The sequence below is a fragment of the Lissotriton vulgaris genome, chromosome 7 (genome assembly GCF_964263255.1).
Source record: "Lissotriton vulgaris chromosome 7, aLisVul1.2, whole genome shotgun sequence".
NCBI lineage: Eukaryota > Metazoa > Chordata > Amphibia > Caudata > Salamandridae > Lissotriton > Lissotriton vulgaris.
The window spans coordinates 1,382,517,258-1,382,542,173 of NC_141695.1; the positions used below are offsets into that span (position 1 = coordinate 1,382,517,258).

The window sequence follows — 24,916 nt, forward strand, 5'->3', positions numbered from 1 at the left end:
GAGTCCCAGGCTCTCCACATCACTGGAGTCAAGCTATCCAGGCTGAAGAAGGCTGATAGCCAGAAACCGGTCCTTGGATGCTTGATTCCGATGTAAGAAAGACATGGCTTGGTAGTTCGGGCTGGACTGTTCCCATGAGGCACAGGGTCAAGGCTGATTTGCATATAGCCATTGTCTGACCTAGGGTGGTGTGGAGTGCAAAAAACGATGGATTTAGGCCCAGATCTTTGTACTGGGGTGAATGTAATACATTGTTCTGCATTCTGTCCATCAACTGTGTTTTTTGCAATTTTCACCCCGAGTGGGCTGGGTATGCTCAGACGTGAGTCCCAGGCTCTCCACATCACTGGAGTCAAGCTATCCAGGCTGAAGAAGGCTGATAGCCAGAAACCGGTCCTTGGATGCTTGATTCCGATCTAGGAAAGACATGGCTTGGTAGTTCGGGCTGGACTGTTCCCATGAGGCACAGGGTCAAGGCTGATTTGCATATAGCCATTGTCTGACCTAGGGTGGTGTGGAGTGTAAAAAAATGATGGATTTAGGCCCAGATCTATGTACTGGGGTGAATGTAAGACATTGTTCTGTATTCTGTCCATCAACTGTGTTTTTTGCAACTAGTGGGCCTGCAGCACTGATTGTGCCACCCACTTAGTAGCCCTGTTAAACATGTCTCTGACCTGCCATTGCAGCCTTCATGTACAGTTGTAAACTGCCATTTTGACCTGGCAAAATAAACATTTTGCCCGGCCTAAACCTTTCTTTTTAGTGCATATAGGTCAACCCTAGAGTAGGTCCTAAGCAGCCCATAGAACAGGGTGCAGTATATTTAAACATTTGGATATGTACTTTTAACTTTTACATGTCATGGTAGTAGAAAAATTACATTTGTGTTTCCTACTGGAAGGCCCACCTCTCCCATAGTATAACAATGGGTTAACTTATTACAGGTAATGCATGATAACTTTTCATTGGGAGCAGGTTGAGTTGGTGTCTAAAGAATTGTAACTTAAACCCCTCTTTAATGGTAAAGTCGTATTTTAACTTACATTTCTAAAAATACCACTTTTAGAAAGTTGGTATTTTCTTGTACCGACCATTTAGTGTCTGCTGCCTACATCTTGGGTGACATGACTAGGTGTAGCTGGCAGATGGTCTTTGTGTATTGGTGCCAGACAATGAGACAAAGGAGCATTGGTGTTGCTGGGTGGGCCATCTCTGACTTTATGAGGTTGAGGTTCTGTCACCTACCACACTTGCACATCACAAAGGTTCAGCCTGAGCAAACTCACATAGGGTTTGACACTAGTCTATTATGTCCCCAGAGAAGTTGGATCTAGGGCAGGGAGGCAGGAATTTCCAAACACCTCTGGGGGTAAAAACCACCAGAAACCTCTCCTATTTCAAAGTGGGCATCAGGTATAAATAATGGACCCTCAGACTCAACCCTTCAGTACACCTCTGGAAAACTCAAGACCGCTGTGCTATTCTGCAAGAAGGACTGCTACTCTGTTGTCATGAGCCTGCTGCCCTGCTGCATGAGTGAAGGACTGGACCTACATCTTGAACCCAGGACCACCAGAGGGACTCCAACGCAAAGTTGGCTGGCTTACTGATCTGAACCTCATAGATAGAAAAGGCTCCAACCATCTTGAACCCAGTACCTAGACTCAGTATGGTGTGAATCTTACCCCCGAGTTGTGCCACCCCCAGTCATGGAACCTTGAAAGTGGGCCTGAAGGTGGTCTGCCAACTCAGCTGTGGTCCTGTGAGCAGAACTGATGTAGCGCAATGCATATACTCTCAGCTTTGCTTCGGACCTGCCACTATGTGACACATCTCAGACGCAGGACTTTGCATCACAGCCTTCATTCTCCTCTGAACCGCTGCTGGGCAACTAATCCTCAGGGCAGCCTTCAGATCACAAGCCTCTTGTCGAAGGCATCCTCAACAACATCACAGGACTCCACATCGCAGCCCCACAGCTTCTTCAGAACTGCTTGTGTACGATGTATCTTCGAGGCAGGACATCACATCACAGGCCCCCATGTTGAAAGCATCCTCGACAACAAATCAGGACTTTGCATTTCAGCCTCACAGCTACCGTGAACCACTGCTGCACAATGCACCCTCAAAGCAGGATCTTGCAATGCTCTGCAAATCAGGATTTAAGTTACCTTGTTCAATGGGCCTATCTTGGTTTCTGGATCCGGCCCGTGATCCAACATGGTCAGCCTGAGCTTGTGACTTTGCCGCGGGCTGGCGCAACCAGATAAGCACAGTTGTATATTTGTGCTTCTAGGCACTGTTTTTTCCTACAACTTTGAAATTACACATCTCCAGTTCTTCTGATTGGATTTCAATTAATTATTACATTTTACTCTATGATTCTAAATTGGTCTGGGATTTTTCTTTGTTGTGTTTTCACTGTATTACTGTTTTAAGTGCTGCATAAATGCCTTGTCTCTAAGTTAAATCTGACTGTGTTGTTTGCCACAGTACCAAAAGTTTAAGCACGGGTTAATTTGGGATTTGCTTGTTACTTTACCGTGACAGAAATTGTGGCACCTGCTTGAGTAGGGTTTCACCACCCCCAACCAGTAATCCAATTTCCTACACGGCTGCAATAATACCATCCAATTTGGCGCACCTTGGGATAGTGTCATGGCTTAGCCGATTGAGAGGGGGAGAATGGTCCAATCTAGGAGAATTACGTCTTTCTTGTGGATCACTGGTGGACAGACCCTCAATTCTGGGGTCAGCAGCTTCTGTTCACCTTCGCAATATGCTCCTCGTACAGAATTAGCTCTCTCTTTTTCGTTTCTTCTAAAGCAGGTCATCTTCCAAGATCTTCAGGACATGGCGATAGCTCTTCCTACAAGGTTAGACCCTAGGTAATGTCCTCTCAACTCTGGAAAACTGGCTACCAGCAGACACCAGCATTGATTGCGCTTCTGTCCTCTGGCTACTATGCAGATCACCCCTTTACTTGGTCTTAGAGAATGTGGAACAAAAGGTGGGTCAACTGCTCCTACTTCTACACAGGTGCAGCAGACAGGGAATGTGTACTGTACGCACATTAACCCCTTGCATGCTTGTGACGGAACCGTTCCGTCACAAGCCTCGGGTGAGCTGTGCTAGTGACGGAACGGTTCCGTCACGGCCCGCTCGGCGCGTCTGCGCGGCGCTGATTTTGCGCCGGTGCGGCGCGTTCCATTGAGCGAGCGCGTTTGTGACGGAACCGTTCCGTCACAAGCACAGCTCACCCGCGAGCTGTGACGGAGCGGTTCCGTCACAAGCACGGGACCGCTGCGCGACCGCCCCACTCCCTTAGCGCTGCGGCAGAATAGCCGCCGCAGCGAAGGGGTTAAGATCCAGTTTGGTTGGTTCCCCTTTCATGTGTCCCTTCCAGGCTGTCTTTAAGACAGTTCTTGTGCAAAGTGATACTCCTCACAGCTGGGATTTTTCTAGTTTGAGCTACCATAACAGAATCACAAATCAATGTCATCATTATCCACCTGGCTATCTACACCCACACATCAGTGATTTCAAAGTGAAAGACGGCTCGTCCTACCTAAAAGACTTGTCACAATGTGAACAATGGAGACTGCAGTCCTCACCCCCATCAATCTACCAAATAGCGGTGCTTCAAAGCTAATTAGCAGCTCCTTGCAGCAAAAGGATCTAATTGAATTTCTAAATGGAGCCATGGCTCCTATCGCCCAACAAAAGTGTCTAGGTTCCCTCCCTCCAGATTCAGGAATGTCAGCAATACACTTCCACTCTCTGGCAAAACAACATTATCTTCATCTTGTGTACATGAACAGGCAGTTGATTCTAAAATGATGCCTACGGACCTCCATTTCTCTGGCTCATTCACACAACCCATGTATGCACCATGCGGGCCACATACATACAAACATGCACTAGGATTGTTAGCGCTACTAGCCGGGTCAGTGTGTAGCAGTGGAACTTTACACAAGTGGGTCAGGAGACTCACACTTCCATCACTCAGATAGAAAGGTTTGGTTACATGACAAATTCTAATTTACAAAAGACCACACTACATGCTAAGCCCATGACTGTAGTCTACTGTCAAACAAATAAGAACACGCTTTGTTCCTCTCTCATATCAAGAGACAGGGATAGCCCTTCGTAAACACTCTTCAGTAGCCTGAGGCTGGGGCCAAAATCAAGAGCCAGTATTCCAGATGTTTGCAGTGGGGCAATAAGGGGAGGGGAAAATGACAACACCATGAAGGGACATTGCCATCCCCAAAATAGGCATGCTTCTTCATACATGAGCTACGCATACTTCTTGTAAAACTGCACAGCAAGTCATTATATGAAGCTGCTCCAGAGGATCGTGGTTTCATGAGCACCTTCTGCAAGAAGAAAATGGATGTCAATGTTAATTCCAAACTGTAGCATTACACGGAAAGCATTTTGTTGCCTTTGTGTAACTTTGTTCTCAGTTTTTCTTTGTCTTTCCTCTTCCCTTTTGATTAAAGTTGCAAGTCAGAGCGTTTGTTTAAAGTTTTATGATTACTTCCAATGTTTTAGACAGTGCTGATTCAAGGTTTGTGCATGCTAAGAGGAAGTGTTAGTGGCCAAGACAAGCATAGAAAAAGTAAAAATCATAACATTTATGGCAGTAGGCCGAGGTGGAGTAACCCAGTCAAAAAACTCCATGATCTTTTTGATGACAGCGAGAAACTGCAGTGTCACTGGATAAAGTTTCAATTGGGACTGTGGGGTGTTCCAGTGGCAAAGAGGGAGATCTGGGCCTCGATGTAGGTAATAGCAAATTACCGAATGGTAAATACCGAATTTTACCAATTCAGTATTTACTATTCGGTAATTGCTATGTAGGTAAAAAATTTGGTAAAAACACCGAATCGGTAAGATTTTGTAATTACCGATTCGTTAATTACCGAATCGGTAAAATTACCGATTTTACAAGGGGGACAGGGTGTCACTTTGACACCCTGTTGCACCCCTGTTACTGGCTTGTGTGCCACATGGCACAGGTGCACATGCACAGATGTGCATGTACACTGGAATTCGTTTTTTACCATGTAATAGTATTACATGGTAAATAACGAATCGGTAATGGCCTGTGGCACTGTTTCTAGTTCCACCTACATCTGTATTTACCGATTCGGTAAATTTACTGATTCAGTTGTAGTGTAGTTCCTATTTTCACAATAGGCCCTGCGCTTTGGAATAACATAAACAGCAGTATAGACGTAGAAGTGCGGTCTTCCAGGTCTCTACTGACTATGCTAAACTTAATTGGCTTTGTTATCAACTAGCTCAGAGGTCACTGGAAACTTTCTTGACTGAATAGGAAGTGATCAGCTTCCCTGGTACAGACAAGAAGGGATTCAGTTTTCCAACAACCGCATAAACATGACAACTTTGCTCCTTAGAATAAGAGTCAATCTCTAGAGTCGTGTGAAACAATAGACAGTTATTTTACTCAGTCAGTTGTGCAGATTACTTTCACCAAGATGCAGAGAATCGAGAGACGGGCGTTTTCAATAAAAGGTATTATTTATTGAACAGTCTTTCTTCTCGTGCAAGAGAAATGAATTGCCACAATTGCAAGACTAGTTATTATAAAAAGTGCGTACAGTAAAATGAGGATTGCGAAATAATACTGTAAAAGCATTGATATGGTTTCTTAGCCATACAATGGTTAAAATGATTAAAATATATACATTCATATATACATTTAGCTAACGTACTCAACTGGTGCTTCTAACTACGCCTACCCCAGTGTACCTGACCTAAGCCTAATACTTGGAAGGGAGTAAGTAAGTAGCAGTTTTAGTTAAGTTGGTTTTGCCAAGGTTTGCTTCAAGAATTCTCTCTAAGGGTTTAGTCAACACCATACCTCTGGAATAGAATGTTGGAGGTCTTGTATCTCCTTCCAGGACTCGATATCCCAGTCACTCGCAAGAGTAGGCTGGAAACGCCGGAGCTTGATTTTCTCGGCAGAAGAAAAGACAGCGTCTCTCTCAGCGCGTCAAGGAGGAGGAGGGGCAGCGTCCGTAGGCAGCTTGCATCTGCTGAGCTCTGCAGGGGACAGCTGTTCTGCTCCTGTATTCACCACACCATCGCTATCATCGATGTCGTTGAGGCAGCGTTTGCTTAAGGCAACGTTGGTAATATTTATACCTGAAAGGTGCCTTGTTTGACGTAAGTTTTTGGACATAAGACGTCAATAAAGATGTCACTAGGAAGTGATCGTCTCTCAGTGCTCATTAGAGTTCTTTTACTAATCAAAACATAGCAAGCGGGGCTTTCCCAGGTTGCTGAGTTTTATCTTGTTGAAGAACTCGGAGTGTAATCTAGGAATCTTAGATAGTGGCTTCTGCTGTGTCATTTGCTCTAATGAGCTGCAGAGGAAGAGATTCTGAAATGTGGCTCTGAACGTGTTAGGCCAGAGACGAGTTTCTGAAATATCGCTCTTGATCGTTTATGCCATTATAGGGGTTCAAATCGATTATAGCCGTATAGGGGCATAAGGTCACAGTATTGATCGGGGTCCTAGATTAGAACGTGACACCCACTCCACGAATTTATGTCCATCAAATTACTAAAAACTATAGCAATAAGATGCATGTGTAACATTACCCACCCCAAAATACATATCTGCATTTGAAATGGTGTATTTGAAATACATGGAAATATTGGTACTGTACGTCTTTAAGCATAGAAATCGTTTAAAATTATAGCATATGTAATCAGTGAACGATTTTGCGAAAAAATTACACATGAAATATCTCTTTATACAGAAAAGAAGGGCGAGATAATTTCATCACATAGAAATGCATTTGCTGTAACATGTGCTAGAGGCTGGTGTAAAGTTATTATGTCTCTAGATTTACATAAAAATAGAAGTTCTGTTCTTTATGAATAGGTCTACTTTAAGCAAAGAATTTTTGTGCCAGAAAAAAAAAGGTAAATATTTTGAAAAAATGTTCAATTCAAAAAAGAAATTTCATGGTGAACGGGGGAATAAAGTTCCAAAGCTTTTCAGCAGTTTTTGTTGATCAAAACTGAAGGCCGAATTCAGAGTTCATGGGAACGCTGTGTGTCGGAATGCTTTTAAAAAATTATTGTTTCTGTTCAGGGGAGAACATCATATCAGACAGGCTCTCAAAAAATTGGTCTACAAAATCAGGTGACAGTTCGACCAAGTTCGATAACGCTGTAACTTGGCAGGTGTGAGAATGATTGCTATCATCAAAGTCTGGATCAGCAATGCTCACAGAAGGTCGTACCTGGGTGATGTCGCTTTTATTTCTCGCTCCACTGTTACCACCTAGTCGTGGTACAGGAGTTTCAACGAATGCCGTCATCAGGATTGGTAGCCGCTGGGGACAACACAATGCGTGAGCCGTTACAGGACTTAGCAAAGTATCGATATCCATTGGCACTGCTGATGGAAGTGCAAGACAGGTGTCCAACACGCACTCATCTCCGCATAGCATACATCGAAGCACAGGTAAGATGCAGGTCTGCCATATAGGTCTGAATGAAAGAAACCAGGTCATGTTTATATCTCTCAGCCTGGCCAATCCAAGGACTCTAGTTATTCGGTCCCGGTAGCATATTGCTAGGATCGTTTCTTCCATTCCTGCCGGAGTCATGTCTGAGTTTTGGCTTGCCATATCGGAGCAGGAGGGTCAAAAATAAAATGCCTGCTACAAGTCCCAAAATCAGGGGTATGCCGCCAAAGACTGAATGGACAAAATTAGGAATGATTCCTAGAATTGCTTTGAATGGTGTTAACAGTCCCGTAAAAATGGTCTTAAATACGCCTGGGATGCCTATGGCACTCGACATGTAAAGAATTTGGCTAAGCATTTCTGTGAAATGCACGGGGCAATTTGTTGATAAAAGGTCATGAATCTCTGATGTTGTCCTTGCAACTAGGAGATCATACGTCTCTTTTGATGACTTGATGGGCACTGTTGTCTGCAAAAGCACAGACTTCATTCTGATTAAAGTATCAATTCGTATAGAAGAGACATTCAGACGAGGCCATATGGGAGTCTCCGTGTCTCCAGGGCCGTTTGGAAACAATGCTTGTATACAGCATTTGACCATGGAAGTTACGCTTACGAGATATGCTTTCCCTGGCAAAAGGCCACAACAGCTGTGATCCGTTATTAGAATGTAACTCCCATTAGCAAGTTGTCTAAAGAAAGGCTCTATCTGCGTTGCAGGTGTGACATGTTGGTGGCATGAAAGGTTGTTTGAATTTCCTTCACAGGCTCCGTGTAAATTAATACCTTGGCACAAAAGTATACCACTTAGTGAATGTTTACAGTTTTCACCACTAAGAAATACATTTTTGTTGCTGTCACTATAGCATGTGTGTGTATGGTAATTTCCATGCTGACTTAATGTATCCTTTACCCAAACGTTCATACTGGCCAGTCAGTATGTATTCAAGGCAATTTTTAAATCGGAAAGTTGTTATCGGAATTGTGATAATCCCGTGTATTATCCATTCAATGACAGGACTTTCTGACATTGTCAAAGGTAATTCCTCAAGTTTTTCGATGCTCAGGATTGTATAGTCTGCTCCTTTCTGTGCCAAGCTGATTTGTTTATCAGTAAGGTTAAAGATGGAAAACAATGACGTTGTGTTGATTAAACGCCATGGCACATAGCCTGAACGAAGATTTTGCAGCGTCCAGCCTAACTGTACAATAGAACGCAATTGTGACTGGCCATGCTGTAACATTAGCAAGTCTTTATCTATTATATCTATAGCAGATGATACAATACTGTCCAGTGAATATATTCTGGAGGACAGAGCCATTAACCCATTGTCCACAACAGAAAGTGATTTTTCCAAATTAATACGGTCAATTTCTCGTATTTTTTCAGCTGTTTCAATTTGTGTGACTTTCCAAGCCTCGTTGTAAGCCGCATATATACTGGTCGCTATGAAACGTTTTTGACGCTGTTTGCGTGGTCCTAAAATGAAATCGCGCAAATCAGCACCATCTTTAAGTAAAGATAAGTGTAGCTTAATTTCTGCCAGTGTGGATGATTCTAGCCATTCAAGGCACAGCTTCCCTACACTGTATGTTGTTACTATCCCTGGATGTTGTCTCTGGGAGTATCTAGGGTCTGGTCTGGTCATTGTTAACCCCTGTGTTTTATTCAGGAATCTATCTTGACAGTTGTTTGTGTCAGTAGGCCAGATTAACCACTTTTTCCAATCAGGACATGTTCTGTTTAGATGTAAAATTTTAGATACGTCTATCTCAATATCTGTTGTTGTATTATCAGGTATTGGCTTTGGAATAGACGGTTTGTTAAAGTCTTTAATCTTAGATAGGCCAAGACAGGTTGTTTGGTGAATTGTGTCATTTAAGAACATTATTTGCTCTGGGATCATGCAGGCTCGAAATAATGCTTCTAGGCCTTGTACCTGCCAATCTTTTGTACCCCAGATTGTTTTTGTTTCAATGTTATTTCTCCAATAATCAAAACCAAATGTCATCATTTTTTCATAAAATGCTTCTGAATATATCAAATTAGTATTTGTCAGCATTGTTTTCAACCCTGTTTTATCCAACAGTTTATAATAAAACGTTTCTGCATCACTGGTGTTAAACCCTGAGAAGTACTGAAATTTCTCATAGAATGTTCTAGAACTGCTTTTAGGTGGAGTAGCACAATGTTCCCATTGGTTATATTTAAAAACATTTCTAGGTTGTGCAGTTTTATGCAAGTAATGGTCACCGTAATGTGAGAAACAGTACATCTGTTCATAACTAGACGAACCTTGTAAATAATCATGTTCTGTAAATCTTGCTGACAACACTAAATCAGACATCATATTATTAATACTTTCAAAATCCCAATCATCAGAAAATGTACTTGGTTTTACAAAGTCACTTAAGGAAACCTTGAACTGGTGAGAATATCTCAGGATTTCAACCGGGCCATATACTTCATAGTCAGTTTTGTCCCATACTACCCCCCCGGGTATTGGAATGGCTGTGACATTTACTGTTGACAGTTCTCTTTTCTTCATGTGGGATGATCTGTGTGGTTTTAGGACTAAGTTGATGTTCTGACTTGCTGTGTCCATTGAACTGTAATAAACTTTCCTAAAATTAAAACTAAAATTAGGCATAGTAGGAGTATAAATACCCCGGAAATAATCCAATGTTCAATCAATGGTGCATCCAGATATACGTCTTTGATTTGTTGAAAGAGTTCTGTTGCTTTTTCTTTAAAGGTTTTTGTTTCTGGCATCACTTCGGCGTTGCTTAGATCTTCAGAAAAGTTGTCGAAGTTAATGAAGTAGCCAGAGGCAGTTCTGTCAATTGTTGGAATTGTTCTCTCAATTTGTCTTTCAGTAGCACATTCTGATGCCACATCATTGTAGACTGGTATTTCTTGACGAACTGTTTCAATCTGTGTTTCAAGAGGCACGAGTTCCATGGCATTATTGCGTAGTCCCTCTCTGTGCACTGCAGGTTTATCGAATGTGATTAGTCTTTCAGTTTGAACCTCTTGGATTGTTGCAAGTTTGGGTATTCTGTTGTTTCTTGGGAGTCCACTGGGCCTACTGTTGATTATAGGCCACATGCTTGTGGTTTTACCAGGTCGATTGATACAACTCTGTTCTCCTTTTTACCAGCAAGGGGCGGTAGTACTACTGATCTTGTTCCGTTGATTGCTAAGACAGGTACTGCTTTTCTGTAAGAAGGCCCAAATTCCTTCTTCACCGCTATTTTTTCTCTGACTAGATCCCCAATCTTTGGAATCCAGACAGGCCTTGCTGGGGCTGGTGGTGCCTCGTCAGTGGTAGCTGGCTGTTGCTTTAACTTTATGTTGCTTAAGGATTTTCTTGTTTCATTCAAGTCCTGTAAAACAGCCAAACGATCTTTGATGTCAAAGTCTTTATTCTTATCTTTTACCACTGATACCCGACTATCTGAGTCCTGAATGTACATTCTAGTTCCGAACAATAGTTCATATGGGCTGAAACCTTTTAGAGAATTTCTTGGCAAATTGTTAAGACTGATCTGGACACTTATTAAATGTTTGACCCACCCATCACCCGAACCTTATACCTTCGCTGTTATAGATCGCTTTATGTCCTGGTTTTTTCTTTCCACTACACTGTTCCCTTCGGGGTGTGATGGACAAGAGTATCGCAAGCCAACGCCCATGCTGGCCATGGCCTCCTTATAAGCTCGAGAGCTGAAAGCAGGACCCTGGTCAGAATGGAACATGGCAATTGCGTATGTGCCGATAAAGACTCGCAGATCTTTTATAACCGTTCTGGCGCCAGCCGAGCGCTGGGCCACATTTTTTTACGTGAGTTTAGTCTTAATGATTAATAGGACCCGGGATGGCATGCAGACAGCTTTACCCTGTCTCTAAACGGTAGCTGGGCAGCAGAATGGACCGGTTCACTACTGCGATCCCTGTCACAGTTGGGACAGTTCTTCACATATATTTGGTGTTGCACGCTCATCACCGGCCACCAGTACACTGATTGTAATTCAGTTAGAGATTCCTTGATCTTTTTGTGCCTCAGACCTTCACCCATGTGTGCGTCTGCTATTAATAACTTTCTCCAGTTCATGTTTGGAATTACTCTATCCCCCACTCCAGGGATTCGAGCAAAAGGAACGGAGTTTGCATCAATTACGTATGCACAATTGAGTGGATAGTTCACGGGTAGTGCTGCACAGTCGCCTTTTAAGGACGTTTTTACTGCCAGCATGGTTTCCCCGTCTATGTATTTTTCTGAACGCTTTTTTGTGGCTACGGAAGCCGGTTTAGTTGCTTCCGCTGTGGCTGTATTAGCCAATGAATTCCCTGCAACGTGAACGCCATCACGTTGATGACTCAGAGTGTGTATCACGTGAGTCTTTTGTAGTTCTTTCTGTAAAAGAACTACCTGTTTCCAAAGCATTTTATGCTTGATTGTGGCACCTGTGTCATCTTTGTAATCATTTTGAATCCAGCTCTGTAACTTGTTATTGTAAGAGTTGACGCAAAAATGCGAATCGCACACGATTAGTGTCGGGAATTCACGTTCTGCATTTTCAAGCGCCATCTTTAAAGATCTGATTTCAGCTCTCTGAGCCGAACAGTTTCTCAATGATTCATTTTTGTTATTTTCGGTCTGAATTTACCGCACAGCCAGCGACCTTTAACAACTGCGCAGGCTGCATCGTAGGATTTGTTCTCTACGTTGAAATGCTGTACGAATCTGTCTGTATAGATTATACAGGCGTACTGTGGGAGAGGCAGAAGTTCGATTGGCAGAGGATATTCTTCTTCATAAGTCAAATCATTCAGTTTTTCGAATTGCGGAGCAAAATAGTATTTCACATCTTCCGCTCCAAGAGAATTTACACACTGAATCCATTTCGGATCCAGTGACACTGTAGGCAGGTTTACTGGGCTGAATAGTGCCTTGAAGGCGGATTCCGCTGTGAGGATATTAATCCTTTTGCCATGTGCTAGTTCCCTTTCATTGGCTAGTGCAGTTATTACTGCTTTCACAGTATTTTCTGTGAGACTGAATGTTTTTTCTGCTTGTGTGTACAAGTGTGATCTGTAAGCTATTGGTAACTTTTCTCCCTCATTAGAGGTCAGGTACGTGAATCCGCATCTTCCTGGGATGACTCGGATTGCAAGATTGCATGTGTTGTCACGTGTATCTAATTTTGTTTTTGCTAACATGTCTGTTTGCAGTGATCTCAAAATTTCTGTGTGTTTTTGAGTCCAGTTGATTCGTTTAAAATCAGGTTTAATGAGTTCGTAGAGAGGTTTAAACCTCTCCGCATAATTTAGAATGTAAGTTCTTCCGAAATTCAGGAAACCTAGAATCGATTGTAAGTTCTTCAGCGTTTTTGGTGCTTGGAGTACAGCGCACTTCTCTAAGAAGTTGTCCGCTAGGCTTTTTCCTTCACTTGATAATTCGTATCCTAAAATAATACCGTCAGATGGGCAATTCGAGACTTTTTAAAGTTGAATTTGTAACCCTCTGCTGCGAACCCAAGTATAATGGTGTTCACTCTTTTCAAGTGAGTCTCCAAGTCGTTGTCTGTGAGATAGATATCATCTATATAAGATAATGCCTCATCATCATACATTTGTAGTTACTCTGTTACTCTGGCTGAAAATAGTCCTGGACTGTTCTTGAATCCCTGTGGGAGCCTAAAGAAATTTCCTGCGACCCCATTACTGAGAAAGCGGTCAAGTATCTGCTTTCTGGTGCAATATTTTGACAAAAGAAACCATTTGATATGTCTAATGTCATTTTATATTTTTTCCTAACTATGTTATTCATTAGTGCAGCACTATGCGAATTCTGTACTGCAAATGTTTTGCAACATGCGTTAAGGTGTCTGTAATCCAAAACTAGACGATATGAATTGTCTGGTTTGGAGACAGGAAACAAAGGATTGTTCATTTGAGAGGTGCATGTTTCAATCACCCCCTGGTATTCAAGTTGATCTAAAATCTCCCTGACTTGTTTTTTAGCTTCTTGTTTAATGGGATACTGCCTTTGTGCAGTCGGTTGACTTTTTAACTGGATTTTGTGAGGAGGAGAGTCCTCATCCCATCCTACATGATTTTTATCCAGTGCTGGTGCCAGGGCTACTGCCCATTTCCTTGCATATATATATTTAGTGTGAATCGGAATGTGATTCGAGAAGGCAGGCATAATCATTTCTTCGCCACGAGGGCACTCCCTGACAAACTGGGGGCCAATCTTTTTCAGCTAACAGAATATCATAGCCTTTTGAGAGTTTATCCCAAATTAGACCCCTTATTTTCCTAGTCTTATCACCCTCTATACGCAATGTTATTTCGTATATTTTATGGGGCTCGCTAACTCTGGTGTCGGCAGTTTCTACTTGAATGTATTCATTCGTGTTCACTGTCTCCAGATGACTCATCAGGATCTTGCGAGCTATACTGATTTCTGCTGCACTGTCTAGCATTGTCTGTGCCCACTCCCCGTTTTTAAACTGTGTCCTCAGTATTCTCGGCATGTTCGATTACTCTAATACTGGCTACCTTCTTTCTTGGAAATTGAGATTTTTTACTTTGAGCAGGTTCCTTGTCTTTGGACTTGGTGTGCTCTCCTGGGCCTGACCGTCCTCTTCTTTCCGATTTCTGCAAAAAAGATCGAGAGGGACGTGTATCAATACTTTGATATTTATCAGGCTTCTTCAAATTATCCCTATTCTAAGGTTATATCTTTTCTCAGAGGGCTCCCTCTGGGGAGACTGGTGTTCTCGAGTCGGAGTTCTTTCCCTCCGTCGAGGAGACCTTCCTCTGGACTGGAAAACTTTTTCTTTGGGAGTGGATTGTTTATTTACATCCCAGCTCTTTTTAGGAGTGTTTGAATTATTTTTAATAAATAATTCTTCAGGATTTTTGAGCAGTTGGGGCTTTACTGGTTTTCCACCCAAGCTGTCTCTACCTAGTTTTTCATAAATTTTTTCTATAATTCTGGCAAGCTCAATTGGTTGATCTGTTATATCTGTTTCCTTCAACTTCTGGCGGATCGCCACAGATGCTGCTTCTCCTTTTATATTGGCTAATAAAATAGCCGAGACCTGCTTGAAGTCTTTCAGTAATTTCATACCAAGAGTCAAAGCAGGTTCTGGACCGTATTCATTCTGAATCTGTTTTAGCACATCTGGTATTACCGCCATTGACGGAACACCATGTGTTTTTGTGTAGATGGAAGCAAAGACTGTACCCCAAGTGTCACAGTCCTCCACGTGTGGTGCGACCCCCATTGGAAGGCAGATGGTCAGGATTCTGTGTTTCTCAATAGGGGTAGTATTCGTAAATACTGCCTCTATTTGAGTAATTTTCTGCGCTAACCAGAAAGGAATTTGTTCCCGTTTTATGGGTGTTTTACCAAGACATGATTGTATGTTCTGTGGTGTAATTTTATTGGTGTTCCCCTGATGAGGGGTCAGCTGTGGAATGTTAACAGCTGTTTGGACTGTTGCAGTCCGCATTACATATTGGACTAATTGTCTATGTATTTTAATTAATGTTTTTAGCAGTACTAACAGCTCTTCTTTTGACATTTTTGCAATGTCTGGATGTGGTGTGTAGCTGGCTAGAACCGGCCACGTTGCTCCTGGTCTACCTAGTGGACCGAGCCTGGTAATATGATCATTATGTTTTAGGGCGCCTTTAAACCAGAGCAGATGCTCTTGGAATTTTAATGGGATTTCAATCTCCTCGAAAGGAGCGTACTCTTCCGGTGGATCCCCTATTTTGTAATAGTGGAACTCGTGTGTTGCAGCGTTTGCTGCTGGAAATTTTATCCATGAATAGAATACCTCTGTCTGCCGATATTCGTGTGCCTCTATCACGAAGACGACTGAGCCACCTTGTGTGGTCAGTCCATTTTCTATAAGTTTTGAGGTTATAGATTTTCTTATGTTGACCGGGATGATTATCGCACCCGGATCATTAACACCGTCGGGACCCTGCTCAGTCGCATTTACTGCGGGTGCAGCGGTTCCGTTTTCTAAGTCTGACATTTTATGAAATGCAGGTTTTTTGCAGAGCAGGTCTCCAAGGAGACAAAGATTAGGTGCACAATATTTTGGAACACTGTATCCTTCAACGTTGAATAAACCAGAGCTTTACATAGGAATCTCTTTCTACTAAGTTCGGGCGGATTTTAACCTTTCACCCACTCCAGACGTCTATTGGAGTATTTACGGTAGAAAGGGGTCTGTGTGAAAAATGCAGGACTGAGTTACTCTAACGTCTTGCGTTAGTTTTATCACCTTACCAAACGTTGGGCGCCATGTAGTGTAGTTCCTATTTTTCCAATAGGCCTTGCGCATTGGAATAACATAAACAGCAGTATAGACGTAGAAGTGCGGTCTTCCAGGTCTCTACTGACTATGCTAAACTTAATTGGCTTTGTTACCAACTAGCTCAGAGGTCACTGGAAACTTTCTTGACTGAATAGGAAGTGATCAGCTTCCCTGGTACAGACAAGAAGGGATTCAGTTTTCCAACAACCGCATAAACATGACAACTTTGCTCCTTAGAATAAGAGTCAATCTCTAGTGTCGTGTGAAACAATAGACAGTTATTTTACTCAGTCAGTTGTGCAGATTACTTTCACCAAGATGCAGAAAATAGAGAGACGGGCGTTTTCAATAAAAGGTATTATTTATTGAACAGTCTTTCTTCTCGTGTAAGAGAAATGAATTGCCACAATTGCAAGACTAGTTATTATAAAAAGTGCGTACAGTAAATTGAGGATTGCGAAATAATACTGTAAAAGCATTGATATGGTTTCTTAGCCATACAATGGTTAAAATGAATAAAATATATACATTCATATATACATTTAGCTAACGTACTCAACTGGTGCTTCTAACTACGCCTACCCCAGTGTACCTGACCTAAGCCTAATACTTGGAAGGGAGTAAGTATGTAGCAGTTTTAGTTAAGTTGGTTTTGCCAAGGTTTGCTTCAAGAATTCTCTCTAAGGGTTTAGTCAACACCATACTTCTGGAATAGAATGTTGGAGGTCTTGTATCTCCTTCCAGGACTCGATATCCCAGTCACTCGCAAGAGTAGGCTGGAAACACCGGAGCAGGATTTTCTCGGCAGGAGAAAAGACAGCGTCTCTCTCAGCGCGTCAAGGAGGAGGAGGGGCAGCGTCCGTGGGCAGCTTGCATCTGCTGGGCTCTGCAGGGAACAGCTGTTCTGCTCCTGTATTCACCACACCATCGCTATCATCGATGTTGTTGAGGCAGCGTTTGCTTAAGGCAACGTTGGTAATATTTATACCTGAAAGGTGCCTTGTTTGACGTAAGTTTTTGGACATAAGACGTCAATAAAGATGTCACTAGGAAGTGATTGTCTCTCAGTGCTCATTAGAGTTCTATTACTAAACAAACATAACAAGCGGGGCTTTCCCAGGTTGCTGAGTTTTATCTTGTTGAAGAACTCGGAGTGTAATCTAGGAATCTTAGATAGTGGCTTCTGCTGTGTCACTTGCTCTAATGAGCTGCAGATGAAGAGATTCTGAAATGTGGCTCTGATCGTGTTAGGCCAGAGACGAGTTTTTGAAATATCGCTCTTGATCCTTTATGCCATTATAGGGGTACAAATGGATTATAGCCGTATAGGGGCGTAAGGTCACAGTATTGATCGGGGTCCTAGATTAGAACGCGACACAGTATTTTACAAAATCGGTAAATTTACCGAATCGGTAAATATACCGATTCTGTAAATTAAATGCCACCTGCATGTATATTCCCAAATACCGGTTGGTAACGGCCAAATTCGGCCGTTACCGACCGGTAATTGGCGACCTACATCGGGCCCCTGGTGACTTGTGTGTCCACTGGACTTGTTTGATCAAATTAAGACATGTAGAGCAACACTGAAATTGTAGAGTGCCTTGTGATGACAGACTGCTGGGAAGGGACATCAACAATCAATTTTCAATGCTGTGAAATTGAACGTTGCAGTCCAAAAACCTGTATACACCTTTTTGGCGTGTATCTGCCAGAGAAATTAAACGACTCTGAATGTTCCATCTCCTTCCATAAAAGAAGGCAGGCATTACAGACAGTTCTCTAAAGGCTTCAATTCAACCTCTGGTGCCAGAACTGCTGTTGTAGGAATGGTGCACACTTACCTGGTCGAGTTATTTTCAGAAGCATGGAGTAACACTGCTAGAGTCTGGTGCAGGCTTCCTTTCCTGGAGAAAGAGCAGCCCTCAATGAATGGTATGATTTACCTGTACCAGTGCAGGGCTGAAATTTTCTACAGCTACTCCAGACTGAGGTAGTACCGTTACTGACCCCAGGAGGAGTTGTATTTAACTTGTGCTGTATGGGAATAAAAATGAGGCCTACTGAACTTCCAATAATGCTCAGAGCCTCGTTAGTGGTGTTCCGTGGCAAAAGCAGCTTCCAAAGGACCCTAAAGCTATACCTGTTTCTGCAAGATAACTGTAACAGCATCCCAATTCATGAAACTGATTGCTTTCATACCAAGAGAGTGTACCCCCAAGTAGCATAACTAAGTAACAGGTGGCACAGGGCCCCATATTGGAAAAAAGTACCAATACAATGGTACTAATAATGAAACCGATACTGGCCCAAATTTCCACTTACACATGATGTGGTATAGAAGGAGACCTGTCACGAATTCAGTGGTCACATCTCATACCAAATTTACCTTGGAGATCAACAGAAAACTTCTTTGGGAAATTCAGCTACACTTCAGTACAACGTCTACAGTCTTTCAATCCTTATTCCAATAAGAGGATATTTGGGTTTTTGTGAGGAAGCTGTCATCATCCAGTCTATCACTTAAGAGAGAGATATTTCTTTTTCTTTTGTAGCCAATCAACTGGAGAAGTCGAAATAAACACCCTTTTCGGAAAAGCAGCAAGCAACCAAGAAGGTGGAATTGATAGCATCCTTTTTCCACATCTGATAGGAAAATATGAACTGCCACAATATGCAGTACATACGTAGAAGGCGTTTTTGCTGGGCTCACTTGCCATAGTGAAGTACACTAACCTCTGGAAAAGATATTTTGAAGATATGCCTGCAGTTCATTCATTCACAAACTGGAAGTGAGGGAGAGCAGGATAGGAGTAAACATAATCTGTATGACTTTGGTGTGTTTGCAACCATGAAACGTTACAAGGAAACTCAAATCAAGAAAAACAAGACTTTTCTTGGCAAGGTAAAAGCAGGTTTACTGTCGAGGCAGGGAGAACAGCTATTCCCACACTGGTAAACAGCTGGTCTTAATTTGCTGCTCGCAAACAGCCTCTTATATACACAAAAATCTGCTGATATTACAATTATCTTAAAAGCCAATAAACGTCAAAGAATACATTAGTTAATCATAACCTTTTATATAAACATCACATCACCTGTGTCCTTTAAACTCATAACTTTTCCTCTACATTCTCTTTATCGTAAGTATAACTAACAAAGCTTTAATAAAACATTAACTTCCCCTTGAGCGTGTGTGTGTTTATTGTTCTGCTCCCAAGACTTCTTATCTTACTCTGTATTGTTTAGACAAAAGTCACCTTTGACCTATGTTTTCTAAGCCACTTCTCTGTTGACAATGAAATATGTGCTTGTTTGCTGTCACTGCAGTCTCTTCAAGGAAGCATCCTTTTAATTATGAACACAGGATTGCTCAGCAAGGTAAGCTCTCACTTGACATCTTGTTTAACCTGAAGGTCACATGGAGAAATTTAATCATGCACTCATTCATCTAAGATTCCAGAATGTGGAAATCCACAAGAAGGAGTAAAGGAAATATAGTCCAGTTAGCAAAATATATATGTTTTGATGATTTCCAGTAAGACCAAGAAGAACAAATAGATGTGATTCCCTATGGTACTTTACTCCAAAATGTGGGCCCAAGATAAGACAGCACTCTGCCTCCTGTTCAAGACATATCTTAGCATGTTACTGAGAGCTGTAGCTGACAACTGGAGTCAGAATGTCTACAAGATTTATAGTGCCCAAATCAGGCAGTAAATTGAGATTTTTCCATGTCACAAAAACAATCTTGAACTACATGGGCAGGATTTTCAGCATTGCAGTGTCCTTGACTGGAATCCAATGTAAATTGATTCTAGCTTCTGAAACATTAAACATTGTTTCTCAGCAACATACTATACTGATGGCCACATTTTGAAATGAAAACTATAAGAAAATAAGAATAGGTAAATCCTAGGACACTAAACGGATCCTTTGTTATACTACTTTTGGCATTTCTGCTCCATATTCTATGGATTGGGCTGAGGCTGGCACAAGAATGCTTATCAGCATGAGGTTTGAGGAGGAAATTGAACTACAGAGCAGGCACACAATTGTGGTTACAAATCAGGTCTGTTCAGTTCAAATGCAGCAGTACCCCCAAGTAGGTTTAAAAGAAGCAAGGGTTTACATTCTATAAAGCTTTGTACAAACTCACCATGGGCACGACAGGGCGGCCGCTCAAATATTTCACCAGCCGAGCGTAGAATGGCTCATCCTTCAGTTCAAAGTAGTGCTCCCTGAAAAGGTCTTCGGAGGCCTGTAGATGGCAAAGAATGTCCGGTTAGTGTGCTGCCACTCTCAACCCGGTTCATGCCAGTGATCAGAGCACAGCAGTAAAAGCAAGTAGAGCATTTCCCAGCAAAGTGTAAAAGCTAGAGCGTTCATCAATCACTTTGGTACGGAAAATTAACTAAAACCAATAAAGATGTTTATACGCACTTGCGTAAGCTTCATGGCCACCAGGAGGTAGCCCTTCTCTTCAAAGCGGGTAATTATCTTTCCTACCAGGCCCCGCTGGACACCATCTGGCTTGATTAAAAGCATTGTGCGTTCTCTGCTACCACTATCAGCCATGTTTCTAAAAGAAAACAATAGTATATTAGACAGCATAAGAGAAAACTGTTGGTCATAAGAGGAAGGACACTGGATGAAAAAGATCAGAGTCCCCTCAGGGATGTAGAATTCCTATAGCGCGACGCCTAGGACATATTGTTTGGGGTCAAGTGCAACAAGTTTTCATGTATATTTTATCCTTGGGACAAGTAGGCCCAACCCCCTGCAGGACAACCCCTATGGCTGCCAGTTTACAGTACCACATAATGGATCAGGAAGGGCACTGTCTGCAGTCAAGGTAATATTTTTTGTCCATATGTTAATGTTTGTTAGACCTGGCATCCTTGGCGTGGTTTCCCCTGACTTTTTGATCTCTACCTCCTATGTTTTTGACTCCATGCTGGATTACGTTTTGCTGGTTTAGATGCTTTGGGCACGTTGCCACTGCTGGTCAGTGCCAAAGTGCAAGTGCTCCAAGTAGGGCCTGTACTGATATAGGGGACATGCTGTAGTAGTGGACTACTGCCAAACTCGTTTTTCCCTGCAGCAAGTCTATCTTGCCCATAGGGCAGAATGAGGGAGGGCTGGGTCCCATGTGTACCTGCCTATCTTCCCCCAGGAGCAAGATAGAAAATCTAAACCTGGTTTCCCAGGTTTCAGAAATCGATAATACATCTTTTAGCACAGATGGTTTTTAAATGTTGTGTCTGAAAATAGCACTTTTAGAAAGTGGCTATTTCCTTGTCCAGTCTGTCTGTGGGCCTGCCTGGGTGTGCGAGCTAGAGGGAGTGTGACAGGGTCTGGGAAAGCTCCAGCAGTGGAGTGATAGCTGGCTGCCCCTGAAGGTTAGGGGAAGGAGTGGTTCTGGGCTGTGCCCTGCCTTTTACGATACCGGCTCCCCTGTCTGCTGGATGACGGATGTCCCTGCCTCCCTGCTTCAAAGGAAAAGATTCCCCAGGACCAAGAGACTCCCACCGCCAGGGTCTAAACAAGGGCAACCCGTGCTTAAATCACAAAACCTCAAAGGCATCAAAGACAATTTGCTGTATAAAGGAAAGACCCGTGCACACTAGAATCAGACTACTTTTGACTCAAGAGGAGGATCCCTGCTGAAAACGAACACCGGAAGGAGACCTGGGGAACAGTGCTGCCATTGCTGTATGTCTGGGAGCTGACCTGCTGTCTTTATTGTTCTACCTAAGAGGGACCGTTGGGACTGTGCTGTGTTCTTGGTCCCCCTCCTGCCAAGAAGAACTCTCCAAGGGCTAGAAGTAGAGCTAGCCTCCTGATCCCAGGAATCAGGGCCATCAATATCCTGCCGTTTGACCTGTACCGCTCTGCTGTCTTCAGAGCGGGAAGATCATCCTTTCTTGCAGCTGCACCGGAGGAGAACAAGAGCGGCGGGTGCCTTGCCGGCCCCCTCTCCCCCTGGTGCCTGTTTGACCCAAGATCATCGCTGCAGCCACGGGTCCTGCCTGGCCGTGCCTTCCTCCAAGCGCCGAGGGCCCCTGACCTCCACCGCTGGAGCCGCGAGGTCCAGAGGTTCCCCCCCGCTGAGGAATCGCACGGAGAAGATCGCCGTGAGGGAAGAGGGGCTGGTCGTCCCCGCCGCGCTGCAATTGGCCCGTGGGCCCTGACGTCATCTCCAGAGTCTCCAGAGGTCCCGCTGTGAGTGGCTTGCGACTCGCCGAGTCATCAGGAGGAAAGCCCGGAAGCAGCGCTGGGATTGGCCCAGCGCGTCTGCCAAGAGCTTCACGTCAGAAGGAACCCGGGAGCCGTACTGCCTGTCGCTTCCCCCCAGATAACGCTCGAGTGTTTGCCTCAAACAAGCGCGTGTCCACCTGGGGGGAAAGGAAGGCACCGAGTGTGTGGATCACCGGCATCAGCCGGCGCTGAAGGGATCTATTGCCGAGCCCCTCCCTGGAAGCCCGTACCGGCACCCGAGTGAAGTGCGGTACCGGGCTAAAAGGAAGATATTGTTTCGATCATCATCCGAGTATCCTTAAGGAGGTACAGTTCGTGGGGGCATTACATTCTTACGCGCACACGCGCCCAGGGTCCCCATGAAGAGAGGGGCAGTCCTTTCCAATCCAAGACTGCTCATTGTGCATTCGGAATTGCACAATCTTTTGCAACAGACCCTTTTTACTTTATAAGAACACTTTACCCAAGAAGAATACTTTTGTTTCAAGAAGCATATTTTATGTTAGTTTATGTCCGTTTTAAAGTCTGCCTAAAAATATATAGATATATTATTTTTATAAATATACCTGTGTGGTGTCTGTTTGTGGTGCTCTATTTCACTATTCTATGTGTTGGCACAAATACTTTACACGTTGCCCTGGAGATAAGCCTGTCTGCTCTGCCAAGCTACCAAGGGGGTGAGCAGGGATTCTCTACTAACGTGTGTCCACCTTGCCCTGATTGGAGGAGAGGGTCCCTATTTGGTCAGAAGCCTTGGCCTCTGCCAACTGGAGACCCCCAATTCTAACATTGGTGGCAGCGGTGGGATGTGAACGTGTATTTGCGCCTGACCTACAGTGATTGGTGTGCATCACTAGTTGAGTGCAGTCCTACATAACCACATACCAAATTACTTTTTTTGTTCTTGGTCCTATTTTTGAATTTCCTTGAAGCACCATGTCACAGTCCAGGAAGGCACTCAGTGAAAAGGTGTCCAGTGAGAAGGCACCAAGTGAGAAGGAAGCCAGTGTAAAGGGAAAAGTTGATTTTAACATTGAGGATCTGTATTCCTACCACAAGGATGCTCTCAGGAAGTACTGCAGAGACTTTGGGTGCCCCATTAAAAGTAGCTCTAGAAAGGACGAGCTGCAGGACGCCTTATTGGTCTGGTGGGAGGCCAAAGAGGCAGCGGGGACAGGTGCTGAAGAGACGGAGAATCCACCAGGGAATGGCTTTGGAGCAAGTGATCTGCCAATAGGCAGACCAGCCTCAAGGGCTGGCAGCAACCATTCCAGCAGGGGTCTCTCCCTGGAGGAAATTCAAGAGAATCAGAGAGTGCGAAAACATGAGCTAGAAGTCCTGAGGCTCAGGGCCCAGATGCAAGAAAAGAAGTTAATTCTGGCCCATTAGGTGAGCATGAGAGAACTGGATCTAAAAGCTAAGCAGTTGGAGTCCAGTATAAATGGTGGCAGCACACAGCCAGTGCATGGGCATAGGGTATACCTCCCCAAGGATATAGTCCAGAATTTTCAGAGGGGGAGGATATCTATGCGTGGTTCACAGCCTATGAGATTGTTCTTAAGATGGGTAAGGTGCCTATGGAGGATTGAGGGGCGGGCCTGTGGAAACATTTTGAGGCTTCTGGGAGGGATGTCCTCTCACCCTTAGAATTAGCAAGCAAAATGACCTACCCCCATATTCAGGAGGCCCTATGCCTCAGGTATGGGCTTACCCCAGAGCAGTTTAGACAGAAGTTTAGGAACTTCAAAAAGTTAGAGTCCAGTACATGGGTGGTGTGTGTGAACCTGTATACGCGTGCATTGGAAGGTTGGATAAAGGGCAGCAAGGCAACTGATTAGGAGGGGTTGTTTCATTTAATTAGTTGGAAGCACTTGAGCAGTCTATGTGTTCCAGAGCTGCACCAGCATCTTTTGGATAGTAAGTTAACTGATCCCAGGGAGCTTTCTAAGGAGGCGGACCGCTGGACCAGCACCAGGGTCCACAAGGGGATCGTGGGTACCACAGCCAAAGTTGGACAGGGTCCCCAGCAGAAGAGTGGGGGGGACACAGGTAACAAAAAGGAGTTCCCTAAAGGGCCCCAGAACAGTTCTGCTGGAAAGGAGTCCCCGGCCCCCCAGTCTCAGGCACCACCACCCCCTAAGGGTGGGCGTACCTTTCAAGGTCCCATTAGGTGTTACAACTGCAATGGAAATGGTCACATTGCCCTTAGGTGCCCCAAGAAATCCCCAGGACCCCCTGTTGCTCCCAAACCGAGTTTGATGAGTGTAACCTTGGGGGAGGAGTAAGTACCTAGTGGGGAGGAGGAGCTGGCAGTGATGACCCTGGTCTCTTTAGGAGACCGAGAGATGGTCCAGGAAACCTACCTGCCTGAAAACACTAAAAAGTACAGGCAGTGGGTGACTATCAACGGGAGGAGGGTGGAGGCTCTCAGATATACAGGAGCCAGTGTGACATCTGTCGGGTGTCAGTGGGTCTCTGAGGAGCAGGTTATCCCAGGTGTACTACACGCAGTAGTGTCAGCTGACAACTCGGTGCGCCTCTGCAAAGTGGAGCAAGTTCCCTTTGAGTGGGGGGGTCTCAGGTCCCTTGAGAGTTGTTGTGAGGCCCTCCATGCCGGTAGACTGTCTTCTAGGCAATGACCTAGAGAGTTCTCCCTGAAGGGAGGTGGAATGCCAGGTGCATCTGGAGATGTTGGGTTGGCCTGAGTGGGCCTGTGCGACCACTCGGTCCATGGCCGCCAGTAGGGGTGGTCAAGCAGGCTCAATTAGACCGATTAGAGCAGAACAAAGGAT

At 43.9% G+C, this 24,916-nt stretch overlaps 1 protein-coding gene across 1 annotated transcript in view; it reads right to left on the bottom strand.

The window, feature by feature from the left end:
• The window catches only part of LOC147703759 (nucleoside diphosphate kinase A-like), a 184,440-nt gene that overhangs the window by 149,632 nt on the left and 9,892 nt on the right, over positions 1-24,916 (bottom strand). Inside the window, exons 2-3 of the mRNA XM_086928970.1 lie at positions 20,307-20,445; positions 20,023-20,124 (exon numbers count right to left, since the gene is read on the bottom strand). Of these exons, the coding sequence (XP_086785096.1) occupies positions 20,023-20,124; positions 20,307-20,441 (237 nt within the window). The 5' untranslated portion in view covers positions 20,442-20,445. The remainder of the gene's footprint in view (positions 1-20,022; positions 20,125-20,306; positions 20,446-24,916) is intronic.